The sequence below is a fragment of the Triticum dicoccoides genome, chromosome 1B (genome assembly GCF_002162155.2).
Source record: "Triticum dicoccoides isolate Atlit2015 ecotype Zavitan chromosome 1B, WEW_v2.0, whole genome shotgun sequence".
In the NCBI taxonomy this organism is placed as follows: Eukaryota; Viridiplantae; Streptophyta; class Magnoliopsida; order Poales; family Poaceae; genus Triticum; species Triticum dicoccoides.
This window is the reverse complement of record NC_041381.1, coordinates 528,857,862-528,877,635: the sequence shown is the minus strand read 5'-3', so window position 1 is coordinate 528,877,635 and position 19,774 is coordinate 528,857,862. Positions and strand designations below refer to the sequence as shown.

The 19,774-nt window shown below is 48.0% G+C and overlaps 4 protein-coding genes, 1 non-coding gene and 1 pseudogene across 5 annotated transcripts in view; 2 read left to right on the top strand and 4 right to left on the bottom strand.

The window, feature by feature from the left end:
* The window catches only part of LOC119347151, a 6,975-nt gene extending 4,905 nt beyond the window's left edge, over nt 1-2,070 (top strand). The window contains exon 13 of the mRNA XM_037616087.1: nt 1,909-2,070. The gene's annotated coding sequence lies outside the window, so the exon portion shown is untranslated. The remainder of the gene's footprint in view (nt 1-1,908) is intronic.
* Nucleotides 813-982, bottom strand: LOC119351461 (annotated as a pseudogene).
* A 10-nt stretch (nt 2,071-2,080) lies between the features above and the next one.
* Nucleotides 2,081-2,769, bottom strand: LOC119347177. Its single transcript, XM_037616091.1, has 2 exons — nt 2,561-2,769; nt 2,081-2,462 (listed from the first exon to the last, which is right to left on the bottom strand). Exons 1-2 carry the CDS (start codon nt 2,735-2,737, stop codon nt 2,415-2,417), a joined length of 225 nt encoding a protein of 74 aa, XP_037471988.1. The 5' UTR covers nt 2,738-2,769; the 3' UTR covers nt 2,081-2,414.
* A 387-nt stretch (nt 2,770-3,156) lies between these two features.
* LOC119351458 lies at nt 3,157-3,317 on the bottom strand. Its single transcript, XR_005169951.1, has one exon. It is a non-coding gene; the product is annotated as a U1 spliceosomal RNA (small nuclear RNA).
* A 1,384-nt stretch (nt 3,318-4,701) lies between these two features.
* LOC119347140 lies at nt 4,702-5,451 on the top strand. The gene has a single exon (XM_037616079.1). The coding sequence runs from the start codon at nt 4,817-4,819 to the stop codon at nt 5,060-5,062; it is 246 nt and encodes an 81-aa protein (XP_037471976.1). The 5' UTR covers nt 4,702-4,816; the 3' UTR covers nt 5,063-5,451.
* Nucleotides 5,452-6,516: 1,065 nt separating this feature from the next.
* LOC119347126 (CASP-like protein 5B2) lies at nt 6,517-8,710 on the bottom strand. The gene is made up of 3 exons (XM_037616074.1): nt 8,283-8,710; nt 7,650-7,782; nt 6,517-6,948 (listed from the first exon to the last, which is right to left on the bottom strand). Exons 1-3 carry the CDS (start codon nt 8,411-8,413, stop codon nt 6,748-6,750), a joined length of 465 nt encoding a protein of 154 aa, XP_037471971.1. The 5' UTR covers nt 8,414-8,710; the 3' UTR covers nt 6,517-6,747.
* Between the last annotated feature and the right edge of the window lie 11,064 nt (nt 8,711-19,774).

The window sequence follows — 19,774 nt, the reverse complement described above, 5'->3', positions numbered from 1 at the left end:
GCCGCCGGGGCGCAGGCAGGGCGGGGTGCGTGCGGCGCCGGGGCGCGGGCTGGTCCTGCAGGAGGCGGCGACGAAGCTGGGCGGGACGGACAGGTTTTGGTCCTGGACGCGCTGGGCGCGGATGCGTTCGAGCACTGTCCGGGGGCCGGACGTCCGCTTTTTCGCTACCCATACAGACAAAATCGGACGTCCGGATGGGTCACGCGGTGGAGTTGGCCTTACAACGAGGAACATGCTGGAGGCGGCCAGGGCGAGAGGGATGGCGACGGAGGTGACCATGTCGTAGCGCCCCTTGAGGTACGTCGGCCTGTGCACGCTCTGGAAGTACCTCTGCTTCTCCACTATCTTTTCCCTCGGCCGGAACGGCGGCTCTGGCTCCGGCGAGTACGACGGCGCCATGCTAGCAGAATACGCGACAGAAGTTCTACTCGAGGCGGAAGAGTACGAACGAGGGCGAATGCTCTCTTGCAAGCAGCTGCCGTTAGCAGCGGATACGCCGAGCGTCAGCGTCCTTTATTGGCGCTGAAAGCCGTCAGGCGTCAGCTGGAAACTCCCAGACTGCACCCAGAAACAGAGCTCCCGATCATTCCGCACGACTTTGACTCCCGTCACGACTTTCCAGGCCGTTCGATTCGGTTCGCCCGGAACGTTCTAAAGTGGTAAACAAATATCGTCTTCAGCATAAGACTCCTTTAGCCCTGTTCTGAATAAAATTATAGATAAAGAACAGGTTCTCTTCACCGATAACATCAAACACTCTCAAACATGAAGCAAATTCGAACATATGTTTGAAAGTTTTTAAATTGAGATTGGCAGGGGCCGCGCGAACGCGTACCCCCTCTATCACATCTATCACAAATTATGACGTCCATTCTCCTACTGGAGGGGATGGTGCACCAGTGCTCCTCCCAAGTGCAATGGAGGCCACTAATCCAGGCCATGGGTCTTCTTGATCACCCATTGACCCCGTCCAGGTAAGTGCTTTTCTCGGTAGCACCAGGTGCTTCATATATAGTCTCCCCTGATATGTCTCGCTCTGTTGATGAGCAGCATGGGACTAAAAAAAGTCTAGCGATCAGGCGCGTTGCCCAACGTCTTTTCCAGCTGCAATCCTACGGGCTCAAAATCGTCTGGGCCTTGGGCTTCTTGGGCCAGAGGGGATGCGATTTGTCCAGAGTCCAGAGTGGCCGCTGAAATTTGTAATCATATGCGTTGTTTCTTGTTAATCCCTTGGCAGTATTAAGTTTTGTATTAATATTTTGCAGACACAAGAAGGCAGGTCGATTGGAGAGATATCATTTCACTTGCTAGTGGTTATACTTTGAATCTTTATTACCTAATCTTCTCTGGAACGTTATACCAAAAGGCACTTCTAGTGTATCATTAGAAAAGCAAGTTACTTCATGCAACATCATATATGTCAATTGATTGCCAATTGATATCATAATCAGTTTAAGTTTTTCCTCTATCGGGTCATTCTAGCTTCTGGTTTACAGTTTTTTGAATTATTTTTTTGCTTGTTTCCTTGCCTCCTGTTTGAATGAGACGATATGGGTTGACTTGTGCTAAATCTTGTAATGTAACCCCCCTTTTTTTGTGGATCTTGTAAATGTAACCTAACAATGTGAATCCAAACCTGCCTACTGGCCTGTCTGTGTGTGTAAACCCTTGTTTCAGTAACTGGAGCATGGTAAAACATATTTTCTAATCTTTCCCATGAAAACTTTCCTAGAATCGCAGAGGACCAGTAACCGTTGGTTAGTGTTAGTGTAAGCCTGGAGTTCTGACAGATCCTAGTTACCGTAAACAGTGAAAGTAGTCAGCATTATCGAGGCTCTTACAGTGCCCCGTGCTCATGTTCTTGCGTTTGGTTAATATTGAATTTGTTGCTGCCTGTCCAATTTGCAGGCGAGTATGCCGAACTGTTGCTTATCCAGTCGAATAGGAAGGCAGAAGGTGAGCGAATGAAGGAGTGGGCAGAGGATGCCTGGAAGAATCATAGGTTAACATTAGCCCAAGCGTTGGAGTTTTCAGAAGCTTCAAAGCCTACAGTGGTTGATACCCGCATCGGCGGGGTCATATAGCTTCCATGACAGTCTGAGGAAAGGTACTGTACAATAATCTGCGAACACAACAATAATGTAATATAGGTTCTCCATGGATTGCCTACGCGCTGCATGTGTTTCTGATCTTTGGCGCCCATGCAAATCCAGTACATCGCTCATGCTGCTCTTTTGTTATCTTGACTGGAAAACCACTCGATTGTTGGCTTGCTCGTTCAAAATAGGCGACAACTCCCATCTGAATCCAACACTTCTAGTACTGCACACTACATTGCTTTCACTTCACAAAGGCACGTACACACACGGCTGTACAAGGGCTCGTCTGTGTCACAGAAGAGAGGGCTTCAATGGTCACTCCTTCCTCCCGATGCCGTGCGACATGTTGTAGATCCCGCGCCCCTGCGCGTGCACGCACAACACACCATGACACCAACGTCAGTGCAATGCCCAACGTAAAACACAAGAAAAGTACTGACATGGATGCTCATTCAACTTACGACGAGGAACATGCTGGAGGCGGCCAGGGCGAGAGGGATGGCGACGGAGGTGATCACGTCATAGCGCCCCTTGAGGTAGGTCGGCCTGTGCACGCTCTGGAAGTACCTCTGCTTCTCCACTATCTTTTCCCTCGGCCGGAACGGCGGCTCCGGCTCCGGCGAGTACGTCGGCGCCATGCTAGCACAATACGCGACAGAAGGGCGAATGATATCTTGTAAGCAGCGGATAAGATGAGCGCCAGCCAGCGTCTTTTATAGGCGCTGGAAGCCGTCGGCTAGAAACTCCCAGAGTGCACCGAAAAGCAGAGCCCCGATCATCCCCGTACCAGACTTGAGACGTCGAATCCCGTCACCCCTTTCCAGGGCGTTCGATTCGATCAGCCCGGAACGTTCTAAACTGGTTAGCGAATATTCAGAGGAAAACTCTGTGTGAGAAATGATACGCACAATATGGATTTATTCGCCAGAATTTGAAGTACAGAACTGCTCGGCTACTATCTCCTCTAGTCTGTTCTGAATAAATTTACAGAACAACAAACATGAACCAAAAAACTATTTTTTGGAACATATGTTTCAAATATTTTGGATTGAGTTTGGTAGGGGCCGCGCGGACGCGTACCCCCTCTATCATAAATTATGACGTCCATTCTCCTACTAGAGGAGATGGTGGACCAGTGCTCCTCCCAAGTGCAATGGAGGCCACTAATCCAGGCCATGGGCCTTCTTGATCACCCATTGACCCCGTCCAGGTAAGTGCTTTTCTCGGTAGCACCAGGTGCTTCATATATAGCCTCCCCTGACATGTCTCGCTCTGTTGATGAGCAGTATGGGACTAAAAAGAGTCTAGCGAGATCGATCAGACGTGTTGCCCGACGTCTTTTCCAGCTGCAATCCTACGGGTTGAAAACCATCTGGGCCTTGGGCTTCTTGGGCCAGAGGGGGATGCGATATGTCCAGAGTCCAGACCGAGTGGCCGCTGAAATTTGCAATCATATAGGGTTGAAAAATAAAATAAAAAGTACTTTCATTGGAAAATGTTATAAATTTTTTGAAGATAGAAACCAAAGAAAGTTTGAGAGACGCATTTCACCGCTGCAGAAAATGAACCAGATATTGAGGTGAAGAAGCAAGCGCAAGCTTGTGCGGTTTCCGCGCAACTCTGCTCTTCTTGACCCAGCTTTACCCGCGGTTAGTTCGCACATCCCCATCAGTGCCAATACAATAACCCTAGCCAACTAGAGATCCAGCTATCCAAGCAAAGTACACATAAATCCGACCGCCGGCCCAAAACAAATACCAGCAGATGATACGATCTGGTACGAACCTCCGCTCATTCTCTTCTTCTTGCAAAAAGAAGAGGAAAAAACAACGATCTGGTATGAACTGTTGCCCGATCAGCATCTCCAGCGCCATAAACAAACCCCAACACCGCACTAGTTTAAGCCGGCGAGGTCAACCATGCCAATCATGCCTCCACGTCAGCCGCACGGGCCGCCATCTCCCCCATTGTTTAACCACGATCGCCACGCAACGGCTCGACAAGTGTATCGGGAAAGAAGTCAGCAGCCAGGTGGATCGATCTTCTTGTCCCGCCCCGCCCTGGCAGCATAGTCGGCCGGGGTGAGATCACGCTGAACTTTCCTGCCATGGCAGCGATTTTCCGAAGGCTTACGGCACCGGCAGGCCTGGGGTTGGATAAAAAGAACTCGACCAATCATGGTCCGGCGGAGGTTTGTCTTGCTTATCTTTTGCGGCAGGTAAGCTGTAGGCTTCAATCAAAGGTTTTTCAACCGAGAAATTACTGCAACTGAGGAACTACGTCGTTGTCCACTACGTACTCCACTTGGAAAACTCGCCTTGTAAGACTGACCATCCCTTGCGTTCAAGCCTCCTCCCCTACCCCTGCTGGGGTTCCATAGCCCCAATGATTAATTAATTAACCGGGAATTCTGTTAGTTACCGGGGGAAATTCTCATGGTGAGTGTCTGGCACGACACATTTCGATTGATTGATTTCAGAGCTAAGGTGAAGCTGTCAGGGAACAATTATCCTTCCCGGGTTAGTGTCCCATTTGGTCTCTAATCTCTATCCACTCAGAGGAATGTTCTGTTTTGGCTCCCTTTTTAAGCCCATGTCCTCCTGCCTCGCCATCACCCCAACAAAGCGTGTCAAACCTCTCCCTCAAGTGTTGTCCCAATAACCACTACTTCTCTCCACCATCTTCTTCGGCTCTCTCGAGCGAAAGCAAAAGGTCTCATGGAGGGCCTCATCCCGTTCATCTACAGGGCCGTGGCGCAGTACAGGAAGGAGGGGCAGGTCTCCCTCGCCGACCTCCTCTTCGACGAGCAGCCGTCCTCGTCGCCCACGGCGGCCTCGGCCTACTTCCGTCTCGCCGGGGACTCCGGCCGCCACCAGCTCTTCTCGGCCGACTCCGGTGCGGCCGGAGCGGCGCGGCGGTCTCCGCCGCACCGTCGGCGCACCATGGAGCATGGATCGTGGTGACTGACTGTGATTGAAGCGCAGAAAGTCATCCAAGGGATAATAAGAAAACAAAGCAAAGCAGGTGAAGACTTGCCTAGGTACGTCGTCCAGTACATGCAGATACGATGTCGATTGCTGAGCAGCTGCACGTATTGGCCTAGCTAAGCTAATACGAGCTGCAGACCTGCAGTTCATGTGTGCTATACATGCATATATTTGTACTATTTCAATTCAGCTTGTAAAATGATCGGTCCGTGAGTTGGTGGGTGTCAACTGTAAATATGGGATGCACAAGCGCAGGACCTCCGAAGGAGGCCTGTGAAGAAGATGTATAGTGTCAGGGTCCATTCATGGAGTGTAATATGGCAATAAAAGCTTCACCATGTACAAAAAGGTTATGTACACGCACACATGACTGCTTGCTGCAAGACTGCAAAAGAAGCGAGTGTCAAGTATCAAGATTGCTAATTGCATCCGTGTTCTTCAGTTAAGTCTTCCTTTTCAAAGAAGAAGAAAAAGAAATCTCGTTTGCAGTTCGAAATCAGGATAAAAACAACCTTCTGGTTTCATACCCAGAGCAAGAACAACCATTTTTCTCTCTTGATGAAACTCAGAAGAACAAGAATAACTTTGGTTGAAAAGATGTATTCCTCAGTTCCAAAATAGATGAACCAACTTTGTACTAACTATAATACAAAGTTGGTTCATCTATTTTGGAACAGAGGGAGTATATCGAATCGCATCGCAAGAAACATGGACGTTCTGTGCTACTCTTGTCTCTAATCAGGAAAGGACTATGCGCGAGAAGCATAACTAAAGCATGCACGAATACTACATCAACTACGATCAGTTCATCTTCCGCCCACGCGGACTCACGGACACTGTCCGCCTGAATGCATCTTTGTTAAATTCAGTTCGATATCCCCGCAAAAACAGAAAAAAAAAATTGGTTTGATATCGAGAGCCAATCCCACACAAGAAACCCTCTCATCCTTGACCTCTCTTTTGCGTCAGGCAATTAAAGCCTTTTGTAGATTGGATGGACCAGAATCGGAACTTCTCATGCAGACATTCCATTCAGATGATCTAGAGGTGCAGAGAGTATAGTCAACATGGCGTTGATGAAATTCGTACACAGTTGTAACCTGAAATTGCCTGACTTCTTTAAAGGTGTTTCAGGTAGAGTTACACAACAAAATCAGAGCAGTCGGACTATTGAAATGGCACCTCTGTCCAGACCAACCCCCTTATACTTTGATTCTTTACAACAGAGCTGATAGGGTTTCAGCATGGCTGAAAGATTCTTTATGTTCATTCAGCGACACACATCCCCGACTCGGCTACAACTTTCTAATTCGTCACCAATATTACATCGCATCATCCCAAAACTACAAAGGAAGTAACTCGTCAGATAACTGGTACAGCTGCAACGCTAAGACTATGGTACTATCATCTTAGAGAGTGAATATGAAGGGTACCCGGAGAAACTATTGAGAAACCGATTTAGCATCATTGAAAGCTTCCAGTGAGTAATAATACCTAGGAAATGCTAGCTCCATGGAGTTTACAGGTGTCCCAACATTTCCATCTGTTTTGGCAGTGTGGTTTCTGTTGCTTACATATCTGAAAAATCATCCTATATAATTCCTACTATGAGCGGAAACCTCACTATAAACAGAACTTACACAGGAGGGCTATACACAAAATCAGAAGGATGCCAGGAGCCAAAACATGATGACCGCTGATGTAGCACTTAGCGCCCAGGACAGAAAAGCAAATGCCGTCGCGAGTTGATATCTTCCACAAGGCAGTTCGTAATATCTTCTGCAGAAAGAAATGTCCTTCTCAAAAAGAACTATTACACCAGCAGCTGAGCACGATGCAGCAAACGAGAGAATCGCAGTAACCTGCATTGCATAGTTGGGTTTCATTAGTGTTGCTGGAGACACTGAACAAGGGAACACAAAGCTGTCCAAATGAAGGGCATACTCATACAATTTGGTAGATAACTCAATCGATTAAGACTGTATGACATGTACAGATAAGTTTTTTTAATGTCAAATTAGTAAAACCATTCAGCTAACTCCAGATGCATTATATGGAAAGAAGAATACAGATGCCATGAATAACTTCAATAATAAGCACAGAAATCAAAACTCAACAGAAAGTACAACACCATAAATTTTAGTGTGCAACAATAAACTCCACTAAACAAGCAATAACTCACAAGGGCACCCATCTGCTGTAACTTAAACGTCATCCATGTAATATGTGTGCTTGCAGCCATGCGTGTATCTTGAGCGGGATAGAGGGAGGGAATAATTTTACTAGAACAGGACTATTAACCTAGTAAAACTATATTAGGTATAGAACCCCACATTTCTGTAGCATTTCAGCTAAAAAATAAGCCTTGAATGATCATTTGAATTCATTTTTCTCATATGCTATGCTTTAGAGCTTCTCAAAGAGCATGCTTATCATATATCAAATGTTAGTTCATGATATACAATAAAGTAGAGCACATTTCAGAAAGGAAAAAACTGGAGAAAGCAAGAAATCAAAACAGCACACTGCATGACAAGAGTTTCAGAAGGACATTTATCATTACCCAGTCTCCGACGACAAATAAGCTCACTAAAACAGCATTGTTGAGATCTCTTTTGACTTTAAGGGCGTATCCATCAAGACATGCAAGTCCCAAGCTCCACAGCGCTTGCAATCCCATCGACGCAATCAGATAGCTGAAACTCGAAAGAGACAAAGAGCTCATTACAAACCTCAAATGCCTTTAGCAATAGAAATTCTAAAAGGTGGATGATGTGTTAATACAAGTCTGGAAACAAGCCACGGTTGCACTAAATTTGTAGCTGAATCTAGGAATTGCCAGCACCATGCATCCACACCACATGGCCTACAGAAGGCCCAATTTGGCCTTGAGGAGCTCTCAGCCATTAGTTTTTGGACAGTACTCACCTGTGCAAGAGCACACTTGTACTAAAATCGCCACTCATTACAAGTCCAGACCTACATATTTCCTCAGGCACATGTCTCACAGGACAGTGATGGTTAACTTCATACTATCTTCTTAGATTCTCTAACCAACCATCTCAATACTTTAGTTGACTACTCACAGATTAACAAAACCCTTCGTGATTAAACTATCCAATCGCTCACAGATGAACAGGCTAGTAGATGGTACTCCGACCAGGAAAAAACCTCCCAAACAAGGCAGGAAGGTTACCAGAAGGCGGTGTAGCCGGCGAAGCCGTTGGCGGAGGCCATGACGGCGATGGAGGCGGCGGCGAGCGCGGCCTGGCCGAGCCGCAGCCAGAGCCCGCCCCACGTCCCGGGCCTCCCCACCAGCTCCCTCATCTCCGCGCCGCCCAGTTAACACCTCCCGCCCCGATCGGCCATGCGCGCGCGTGCGAGTGGAGTAGTGGTAGTGGTACTGCCGCCGCCTGCTCGCTGCTGCCCCCGAATCAGGTCCCGGTCCGGCCGGTATAAGGTGCGCGGCGCCGAATCGCGGTTCAGCTGCTGCCGGCGGCTTTAGGCGAGGCTTGTCGACGAGGAAAAGGGGATTGGGAAAGGGGCGGGGGGTGGGAGTGGGGCGCCGGCGCGGTGGGGAGTTGGTGCGGGGGTGACGCGCGCGGGCGGGCGGCGGGCCCCGGCCGCGGAGAAAAGGGCGGAGAGCGCCCGGGGCCGGGGGTTGCTTGCGTTGGTGGTTTCTGATCTGGATCTGATCTGATCGGATGGTCGGGGTGAGCCGGCAGAGGTGGGGGTGAGCGATCCTCCTTCATCCACTTTCCGTGCAGCTTTAACGTTGCGTCCGTACCGTTTTTTGAGTAAAATTTGTACTGATGCGGTGGTGGTGTGGTAATGGCGTGGAGCTGGGAATCACGCGTGGTATAGTGTCCACTTCTGTCCCGTGTATGCAATCAGTGAGCGGAATCGTGCGTGCAGCCACGGCCAAAAATGTTATTCGGCGAAGGCGCAATGTGTTGAGCAGCTGATGTAGTTTTAAGCGTAAATAAACCTGTAAAGTTTGAGAAATCAAAGATTGATTTTTTTTGAATCATGAAGAGGAGCCGCATTCGTCATAAATTTAGAGAGAATAGATATCATGGTACGCGTATGGTTGGACCAAAAGCTCGTAGCTTGCGAGCTTAACGAGCGCTCGACAGTTCGGCTCGTTAAACTCGTGGCTCGCTTCTTAATAAACAGAGCCAATCATCGATTTCAGCTTGTTAAGCTTAATGAGCTTAACGAACGAGCTAATGAATTTCACGAGTAGCTCATTAAGCTAGTTAGTGGTAACACAACACATATTTTTACCTATTGTTCATACTTAAGGGTTTTTTTTGTGGGGAGAGGGGGGTGGGGGTGTTGGGGTGTTCTTGCTGGCTTCGCTACTGCTCAGCTTTAATAATGGACATATTTGAAAGACCTATTGTTGCGTTTGTTCTAAAGGGACCATGCGACCACAATGAGGAGAGTGTTGGTCCCCTTCCTTTTGTTGCACAACAATGTTGAAACTGCAACAATCCACCGGTCCTTGAAGATGGAATTCACTAACAGCTAGAGGTGATGGAGGCCAACACAACCTAGGAAAGAAGACTTCCGTACCCTAATTGTAAAATTCATCCAATCCTCGCCAGTTGGAAAGCTCACATGCTCACTCATTGGTGGCTGGTTAGTTTTGGTTATGTTAGTCCTCTCATCGTTCTCCTTCACCACATCGTGGCCCTTGAGCCTCCAAGTTGGGTTATTAAGGAAATTGATAAAGTTAGACGGGCTTTTCTTTTGGAAGGGCATTGAGGTCGTTCAGGGAGGGCCCTCGTTAAGAGTATCTCTAATCGATCCCTTATAATCGGTTAAACTCCTCAAATTTTTGGTCTTGAGGAGTTAAACCAAAAAAGTAGCTAAGAGCTCGGTCTCACTTCTTAGTAAATTTCCTGTCATTTCCACTCCCACCCACGGTCGCCGCCTCTTCCCACCACCACCACCGGAGGTCCCGATTCCAATGGGAATGGAGCAACAAGACTTCTCTGTGACCCCACCAGTGCTACTCCGCCGGAATCGACCCACGCGCCTCTGTCCGCGCAAAGGAAGCGGCTCGGCACCAAAAACATGTCGTGGGCTGCTGCACAGTCAACAAAAGGTCGGGGCAAGCCAGAGCGGCAGCTATGACGGCCGCTTGCTCCGGTCAGCGGCAAGCGGGCGAGGAAGCCGACAAAGACAGGGAAGGCCATCACCGAGGCGACAAATAAGAAGAATAAGGTGTCCACGTCGACGCCTTCCCCATGACTGGTGGCTCGTAGAACTTCTCTAGCCACCATTTCCCTCCTCCTCCGGCACATTCGGCTACTGCAGCCGCGGTTGAGGACTATCGCCACCAAGTGTTCTGTGATATGCCCGAGAGATTAAAAAATTGCTTCTCTTTTTCAGCCAAAATATTGGTGATGATTTGCGGCCATGAGATTCAAATGATATGCTTGTTTGTGCTTGTTTTTGTTGATTGTAGTGTGGAGGAACATAATATTGTAACTTTCTTGTCTCAATTGGAGGAATCACACATCCCTGGGAACGTCGGGGATGTCAGATGGTTGCCATGCAAACACATCAACATTTTCCCGCATGAAGGCAACGAGCGCGCTTTCCTATTTACTGTCAAGGGTGGCGCTGACGGTGAAAGTACCGCCAGTGCCATCCTCCCTTGCTGACACCTTCTTCGACCTTCATCGCAGGTGGAGTAGCCTTGGACCTCTTGTCGGCAGAACTCTCCGGCAAATCTTCGATGGGTGCCCAACACTCTGTGGAGGTGCGCTTCCCGAAGTTCTTGCCGGATGTCTTGCTGTGCTTCTTACTCTTCCTTCCCTTGGCGGGAGTTGTTGCCTCAGTGACTTATGCTGCCACTGCATCCCCGTAAAGCTTGTCCACACATATGACTGCATCTTTCTTGTCAGAGTTAATGGCGATGACGCCCATAGGCCCTGGTGTCTTCGACGTGTTACAAGCATAGTGGGAGGCTGCCATAAACTTGGCTAGGACTGGGCAGCCAAGAATTCAATTGAGTGACAAGGGGATCTTGACAACATCAAACACTATCTTCCCGGTCCTATAGTTCAATTCTCTACCAAACGTCACCGGCAACGTGATCTTACCCTTGGGTTGTCTCCTCCCCGGGTTGATTCCCTGAAACGTCCTAGTTTTCTCGAGCTCTTCATCAGAAATTTGTAACCTCTCAATTACTTCTGGAGAGATCAAGTTCAAGTCTGCCCCATTGTCAACTAGCAGTTTCGTAACCTTGAGGTTGCGAATTGTTGGTGATACCAACAATGACAAGCACCCATCCGCTGTTGTACGGTCAGGGTGGTCCTCGACATCGAAAATGATAGGCGTGTGTGACCATTTGAGGGGGTTTTGGGCGTCTGCCGCTGGTTCTGCTGCGTTGACCTCACGCACCCACTGCTTGAGTTGGCAGTGAGAGGAATGCAAAGATGCACCCCCGTCAACACACATGGCCTTTGTTGCCTTCTGGAATTCTTATTCACTAGACTCATCATCGTCTTCTTATTCACTCTCATCATCCTCATCTTTCTTTTTCCTTCTGCTGATTGACCTTGCCACGACGCCCTCCTCGGCAGCCGCGGCCCTTCTTGCCAGATCCACCCGCATCACCTTGGATCTTCTCCTTATCGCGCTTCTCATACTCAGCTTTTTGTTTCTCAACCAGCTGCTCTACTTAATGACACTCCTGGAAATCGTGACCCTTGTTACGGTGAATTTAGCAGTAGCATCCATCAGATTTACTAGTCTTCTCACCCGCAATAGCTACCTGGCAATCAACGCATGTAGCAGCTTCCTTGCCGGAGCTCTCTGTCTTAGCTTTCTTGGCAGGACTAGAATTACCGAAACTCTCCACGGCCATGACTGCCTTGCCTCTATGCTTCTAGCCTTTCTTGTTCGGAGTGGTGGCGTCCTCATCCTCAGAATCTACTTCGGCACTAGAATCTTCTCTGGGAAGTCTTCTCCCCTCTTCAGCCTATGCACATTTGTCCACCAGTTTATAGAGCTCATTGATGGTCTTCGGCAATCGTATGTTCATCTTTTCCCGCATTTTGCGATTGCGCACATTCGTGTGGAATGCAACAATCACAACTGTCGAGTGAACATCGGGTAGGCTGTGATGCACACGGCTGAACCTCTAAATATACTTGCGAAGACTCTAACCTTCTCTTTGCGGGATCGCTTGCAAGTCACTGGGCCACCCGGGGACTTTCTGGCCCCCGGTAAAGGCGGCAACGAACTCGTTGCATAGATCTGACCACGAAGAGATAGAGTTCTCCGACAAGTTCATCAGCCAAGACCTCACATTGGGCTTCAGCACCAATGGGAAGTAGTTGGCGAGCTTCTTATCATCCCTTCGCCCAACATCTTGCACGGCAATCGTGTAGATGCCCAAGAACTCTGTCGGGTTAAGCTTGCCATCGTACTTCGCTGGTACTTCAGGCTTGAATGCTCAGACAGACGGCCAATGGAATGCCGCAGCTCACGTGTGAAGGCGGGGCACCCAATCTCGTAAGGTAAGTTGTAGGATCGAAAGCATGTCTAGAGGGGGGGGGTGATTAGACTACTTGACCGAATAAAAACTTATCCTTTTCCCAATTTTAGTTCTTGACAGTTTTTAGCAACTTAGCACAAGTCAAGTAATCTTAATACAATTCAAGCAAGCATGCAAAGAGTATATATGCAGCGGAAAGTAAAGCATGCAAATTGCAAGAAAGTAAATGGATGGGATTGGAGTGTACAAACGCAATTGGAGATACGGAGATTTTTGGCGTGGTTCCGATAGGTGGTGCTATCATACATCCAGGTTGATGGAGACTTCAACCCACAGAGGGTAACGGCTGCGCGAGTCCACGGAGGGCTCCACCCACGAAGGGTCCATGAAGAAGCAACCTTGTCTATCCCATCATGGCCATCGCCCACGAAGGACTTGCCTCACTAGGGTAGGTCTTCACGAAGTAGGCGATCTCCTTGCCCTTACAAACTCCTTGGTTCAACTCCACAATCTTGACGGAGGCTCCCAAGTGACACCTAACCAATCTAAGAGACACCACTCTCCAAAAGGTAATAGATGGTGTGTTGTTGATGAACTCCTTGCTCTTGTGCTTAAAATGATAGTCTCCCCAACACTCAACTCTCTCTCACAGATTTGGCTATGATGGAAAGATGATTTGAGTGGAAAGCAACTTGGGAAAGGCTAGAGATCAAGATTCATATGGTAGGATTGGAATATCTTGGTCTCAACACATGAGTAGGTGGTTCTCTCTCAAAAAATGAGTAGTGGAAGTGTAGGTATGTTTTGATGGCTCTCTTTTCTAATGAGGAATGGGTGGAGGGGTATATATAGCCTCCACACAAAAAAAATCTAACCATTACACACAGATTCCCAAACTCGGTGGGACCGAATTAGCAAACTCGGTCAGACCGATCCAGGTAAAAATATGAATGTTAGAGTTTTCGGTGGGACCGATATAGTCATCTCGGTGGGACCGACATGCTAGGGTTTGGGCATAACGTAATATCGGTGTGACCGATCGCATAAACTCGGTGTGACCGATTTCAGCAATAGGTACACAGAGGGTTGGTCAGCAAAACTCGATGGGACCGATTCGCTCACTTTGGTGGGACCGAAGTGTTACGAAAAGTGAATACTGTTAGTTTGTCCGGTTTAAAGTGAATACTTTTAACCCGTTGATAGCATGAAACTTTGAATTGACACATTAGTCCCCAAGTGTCAAGTATCTTTACTTGTAAAGTGCATGAGACTTTTTAATATATGTGACCCGGCAAGAGAAGGTTTACAATTCTTCAGCATACATTAGCCCCCAAGTGTCAAGTATCTTTACTTGTAAGGTGCTTGAGACTTTTAATGTTACCTTATAATCCTTACCAGAACCTGGTGTCAATGCAGGTCACCATAAGTCAATTTGAATCGGAGATTGCTAACCTGAAGAGCCAGCTGAAGCTTCAAGAGCTTGAAACCCAAAAAGTAAACTCCAAGTTTGAATTCAGCATCTCTGAACAAGAGAAATTGAAGAAAAATTTTGAGTCAGAGAAAAAAGCTTGGGTTGATGAAAGGGCTTCATTAGTGGCTCAGGCCGAAACGACAGAAGCATCACTTGTAGAGGCAATAACCGAACTGTCCGACTTAAAGCGGCAGATATCCCAAATGGTCTCAGCCATCTTCGGTAAGTCACTCTAAGCCTTTAAACATTGTAATCTTCCAAGATTTAGTGTGACGAGTATCTCCGGCTTATTGTTATGCTTGTGATCATACAGGCCCCAGGAGTACCAACCTCAAGCAAAACATGCTGACCAAGCTCAAGGCGGTTTACACCCTTGTGGAGCAGCTGTACTCCGGGTCACAACGTGCCTTGGCCGTTGTAGCTTTATCAACTCCACACCCCCGCCTTCTGCAAGATGTATTGAAGAGCCTCGCTTTTCTTCCTCAGCGGATCCAAGATTTAAGGCGGGCGTCCTCAAGAGACGGAGCTGTAGCCGCATTGAGTTGGGCCAAAGCATGGCTCCCAGAACTAGACCCAGCCGACCTTGCCCTTGGATACCCAAGTCTGAAGGAGGACGGCACTGCCTTTGATGACCATGACTTCAACGCCTGTGTCAAATCCATACGTCCCGTGGCAACCCTTATTGGAAACGACACAGATCTTAGCAAGTATGCACCGGCTTATGACAGTGAAAACCGGAGAATCCCAAATGCTCCATATGATCAAATCAGCCTGATCCCTCCAATTCGTAAGCATACTTTTGCCCCTGAAGTGGACCCGGCCGGTTTAATAGATGCTGAAGCTGAATTTGAAGCTTTGAGTGGCATTGATTGGGCCTCATCCACTTTCTAGGACAAAACCGCCGACGGAGAAGCGGAGAAGGATAACCCGGAGCCCTCAAGCCCGCCGAAGGAGTAAATCGCCAAGTGTTTGGCCAAAAAACAATGCTTCATCAATTTCAGACTCGGGGAGTCTTGTAATAGGGTAGAAAAAACTTCCCCATGCCTGTCATGCCTTTGTGCATGCTTAATACTTTTCGTAAGCTGCCATGGCTATATATTTCTGGCTTTTGCTTCCTTTGTGTTTTGAACTTTCCTTGCCTTATTCTGCAATCCTTGGATAATCTTCCCGGCTCATATAATGTTTACCCGGCACTTAACAACCTGGGGTAACGAATATTAAACCGGCAAGACAAAAGACATCTCAAAATGCTTTTCACAAGGTTTCAGGATAATCAAAATACTTTACAGGCTTCTGATTCAGATACGATCAGTAAACCGTTCCAAAGGGGTTAAGCTAAGATTCGGATACGATCATATAGCCCCCAGTGGCTTAGCAATGCCGATCAAGTGGGTATCAACAATTATGTTCTCTTTGGTTCGAATACGACCTATGTTTGAACAGGAAGCCCCCAAGTGACCATAGGATTTGTTTAATGACGCTGATTCGTATACGATCCACGTCAGACCTAAAGGGGTTAAGCTGTGATTCAAATATGATCAGGAAGCCCCCAAGTAGGCTTGGCAAGTATGTCGATCAAGTGGGTATCAACAGCTATGTTCTCTTTGGTTCGAATACGACCTATGTTTGAACAGGAAGCCCCCAGATGATCATGGCTAGATTCAGATATGATCATAAGCCGGCCCAAAGGGAAAGCCAGATTCAGATATGATCCGGTCCCTGTTGGTTGTTTCCACCACCTGTCAAAAAGACATATACACTTTTTGAGGGTGAAAAAAGGACAAAAGTCCTGCTTTATTACTTTATATAATATGTACATTGTCGAAAAACATATGTATCATAAGAGCCGGTGGCTCAAGTATAGTAAAACCAAAGATGTTTTATATCCCATGGCCGAATATCACTTAGAAAAGCCGCCTAGACTCCATAAACTATGAAGAAAGGTGTATAACCCGCCGGATCGAGGCCACTTACCCTTACGCCTCTGATTGTTACCTTGTTTATTAACGTTGGCCACAAGTTCCGGGTTATCATCCGCTTTACGCTTATTGCTATTTTGATTCTCCGGGCTGTGCTGTTGGCCCTTTCTACTATCATTCCGTTTTCCCTTCCCTGTCTTTTCACCGCCAGACTCGGGATCCTTGGTACTATCAGAATCGACATATTTGACCAGAGCCGCCATTAGCATACCCATATCCTTGCAGTCACGTTTAAGGCGCCCCAACTTCTGCCTTAGCGGCTTGAAGCTGCGATTCTTTTCCAATATAAGGGCGGCAGAGCCGGCATCCATCTTATCAGATGAATGAATTATCTCTTTGACCCGGCGTACCCAATGGGTGGTAGATTCACCTTCCTCATGCTTACAATTCGTTAAGTCCACGACTGTCATAGATTGCTTACAGGTGTCTTTGAAGTTCCGGATGAAACGGGCCCTTAGCTCTTCCCATGAACCAATGGAATCGGGTGGTAAACCTTTAAACCAAGACCGGGCCGTTCCATCTAACATCATGGTAAAATATTTAGCCATTACCGCGTCACTAACCTCCAATAGTTCCATGGCCATCTCATAACTCTCAATCCATGCTTCAAGCTGTAAGTCGGCCGTGTAATTCGGCACCTTTCGGGGTCCCTTGAAATCTTTGGGCAGGCGCACATTGCGCAAAGCCGGTACCAAACAAGAAGAGCCACCGGCTCTGGTGGCTATTCCCATCTCAGTAGAAGTCGTTGGATACCCCGGCATATCCTGACGTGCCGTCTGTTGAGCCGCTAGCTGAGCCGTTCGCTCTTTCTCCTGACGTACTTGATCTTGTACCGGGTTATAGCCTCCATGTTGGTCACAACGTTGGACGTTGCGTGACAAGATTTCAGATCCTATGTGCCTGCTGTAATTCTGACTCCGGTTCTGACGAGGCGGTGCTAACCAAGGCGGAGGAGCTGAATAAAGTCTATCCTGATTATAAGAATAGGTCTCTTGCTGAGCCAGGGCTGTCTGAACAAGTTCCCTAATCCTCCGGGTCTCCACCGCTGTCGGGTCATCGCCATCCACTGGAAGAGCCGCCAGACGCGCTGATGCTGCGATTAAGTTCTCCATGGGGTTGGAAAAGTGACCTGGCGGTATCGGCACATAACGTGACGGTTCCGTGCTCATATGAGGAGGTGGCATCTCTCGACGTTGAGCCGGTCCTCCCGCTCCGGATGTCATAAACGGATTAGCATCGGGCGGGTTACTTGGACCGGCTCCGGGTGTAGCAAAAAGAACCCTCGGGTCATAATTCGAAGGCAACCGGGATTGGGTCTTCTGGTGTCTCCTCCTCATTACCTCATTGGACGCGTTTAAACTCATCGTGAGCTGGTAAGCCTCTGACTGCAACCGCTGTGCCCGGGCGTCAAGAGCCGTCCACTCCGTAGCTAGCCTAGTATCCTCAACTGCTAAGGCCTCCTTGGCCTGAGCTATCTCCTCACATACCCATGCTACCTCCGCGTCATGCTCATCTTTGTTTGCAGGGATAACTGTGGCGGTTAACAGGGTCGTAAGCTTGTCCATGAGGTCTATCAGTACTTGAGCCGGCGGGCGCGCAGGGCCTCCTGCCCCGGCTTCTCCTAACCCAGAAGTAATTGCGGCCGCGGCTGTAGAGTTTTGTCCGGGTTGAGTCCCAGCCATAAAGACTCCTGCCCAATTTGGCGACTCACAGAGGCCCAGGATACTAAGGCCATCGGAACAGCCCCTGAGCGCACCGTCTTGAACTTGATACAAAGAATCTGTTGAACCGGTGGACGAATCACCGTTAGAGTGGACGACCGTCTCACCACCATCTTCAGGACCTTCAGAAAGTTCTTCTCCATGGACGCAGCCCACAAAGACACGCTTCATGCCGGTTTGACCTCGGGTGAGTTTCGCACGCTGAGCCGTCTCGACAAGGTCGGTGCAGTTGTACGGCTCAGGCCCCGGCTCACCAATCCAGCCGATGAAGACGTGGATCCCTCCAAAGGGGACCCGGTACCCGTACTCAATTGATCCGGCGTCGGGGCCCCAGCCTTCGTCGTCGATGTAGATCTTGCCGCGATGACTTTTGGTCATCCGGCCTACTACGTATCCCTTGAGCCCTTCGAAGTTGCCCTTTAAGAACTCAAATCCACCGTGCACTGGCCCCACGGTGGGCGCCAACTGTCGTGGAATTGTCACGTCAGATGTCCTCGTGAAAGGACTTAGTTGTGGAGCCATCGCAACTAGGAAGCTTGAAGGGGTTAATTGGGACAAAGGACACGAGGGGTTTTATACTAGTTCGGACCCTTACGGTGAAGGTAAGGCCTACGTCTAGTTGGGTTGATATTGATATTTCAATGACCAGGGAGCGAGATACGCTATGCCTGGCTCTCGATAAGTTGTTTCTTGCCCTAAGCCGCCAGCGGGTCGTCCCCTTATATACACGGGTCGACGCCCTGCGGCTTACAGAGTCCCGGCCAGCTTATAAACAATGTCCGGCTCGGTGACTAGTTAAGTTTACCTTATGATACAAGTAATATTATTACAGCGGTTTATTACAACGGGCCTTAAGTCGCCTGCGGGCCTTAAGCTCTCTATGAACCGCCATCTTCATACTTTGGTCTTGGGCTTCTCTCTGGTGAGTCTTCTTTGCGTAACCCGGCCCCTCCTGGGCGGCTTACTCAAATAGTTGTATCCCCAACAAAAAGGAAACGGGGAGTTTGCAATGCAGACTCGGTGGGACCGATTTGCTCATTTTGGTGAGACCAAAATGTTACAAAAAGGAAACCAAGAGTTTGCAATCCCATCTCGGTGAGACCGAGATCCCTATTGGTGAGACCGAAGTAACTAGGGTTGTGGCAGTGGCTATGTCAAGTGAAACTCGATGGCACCGGATAGATCAAATGGGTGGGGCTGAATTTGACTTTTAGGTTTAGGACATATGTGGAAATGAGAAAGTGGTTGAGGGCTTTGGAGCATATCACTAAGCATTTTGAGCAAGTAAGCCATTAAGCAACACCTCATCCCCTTTTAATAGTATTGGCTTTCCTATGGACTCAATGTGATCTTGGATCACTAAAATGAAAATGTAGAGTCTTGAGCTTGTTGCCAATATATGTCCTTTGCATTTTGAGGGGTCCACATCTCTAGTCCATGCCAGACCAATCATGGAACTTTCTGAAATGATCATCTTGAAAGAGCATTAGTTCAATGAACTATATGTTGTTAAGAATTACCAAAACTACCCGGGGATTAGTTGCACTTTCAATCTCCCCTTTTTGGTAATTGATGACAACATATAGATCAAAGCTTCGACAAATGATAATAAGAATGAAGTACATTGTCGCTTTGAGAAGTATGTGATAAGCAAGAGCTCCCCCTAAATTTGTGCATTGTTTAAAAATTGCTTTGGACTGCAAATGCACAATCTATTAGGATCATGGGTTACTCTTCCCTGTCACATACATCTTGGTGGAGCGGTCAAAATGATAATAAATAAGAACAAGCACTCATCACCAAGGCAAAGTGAATGATCATACAAGAGATAGATAATGTCATCATTCAAGCATAAGCATAAAGTATGATATGATCAAGCACATGATCTACAAAGTATCTCACACACAAGCATAGTGTATCTCACAATCAAACAAAGAAAATAAAGCAAATGAGTAGCAAAAGAAGCAAAGCTCTCTCTCTCCGAAGCCTATGATCTATACA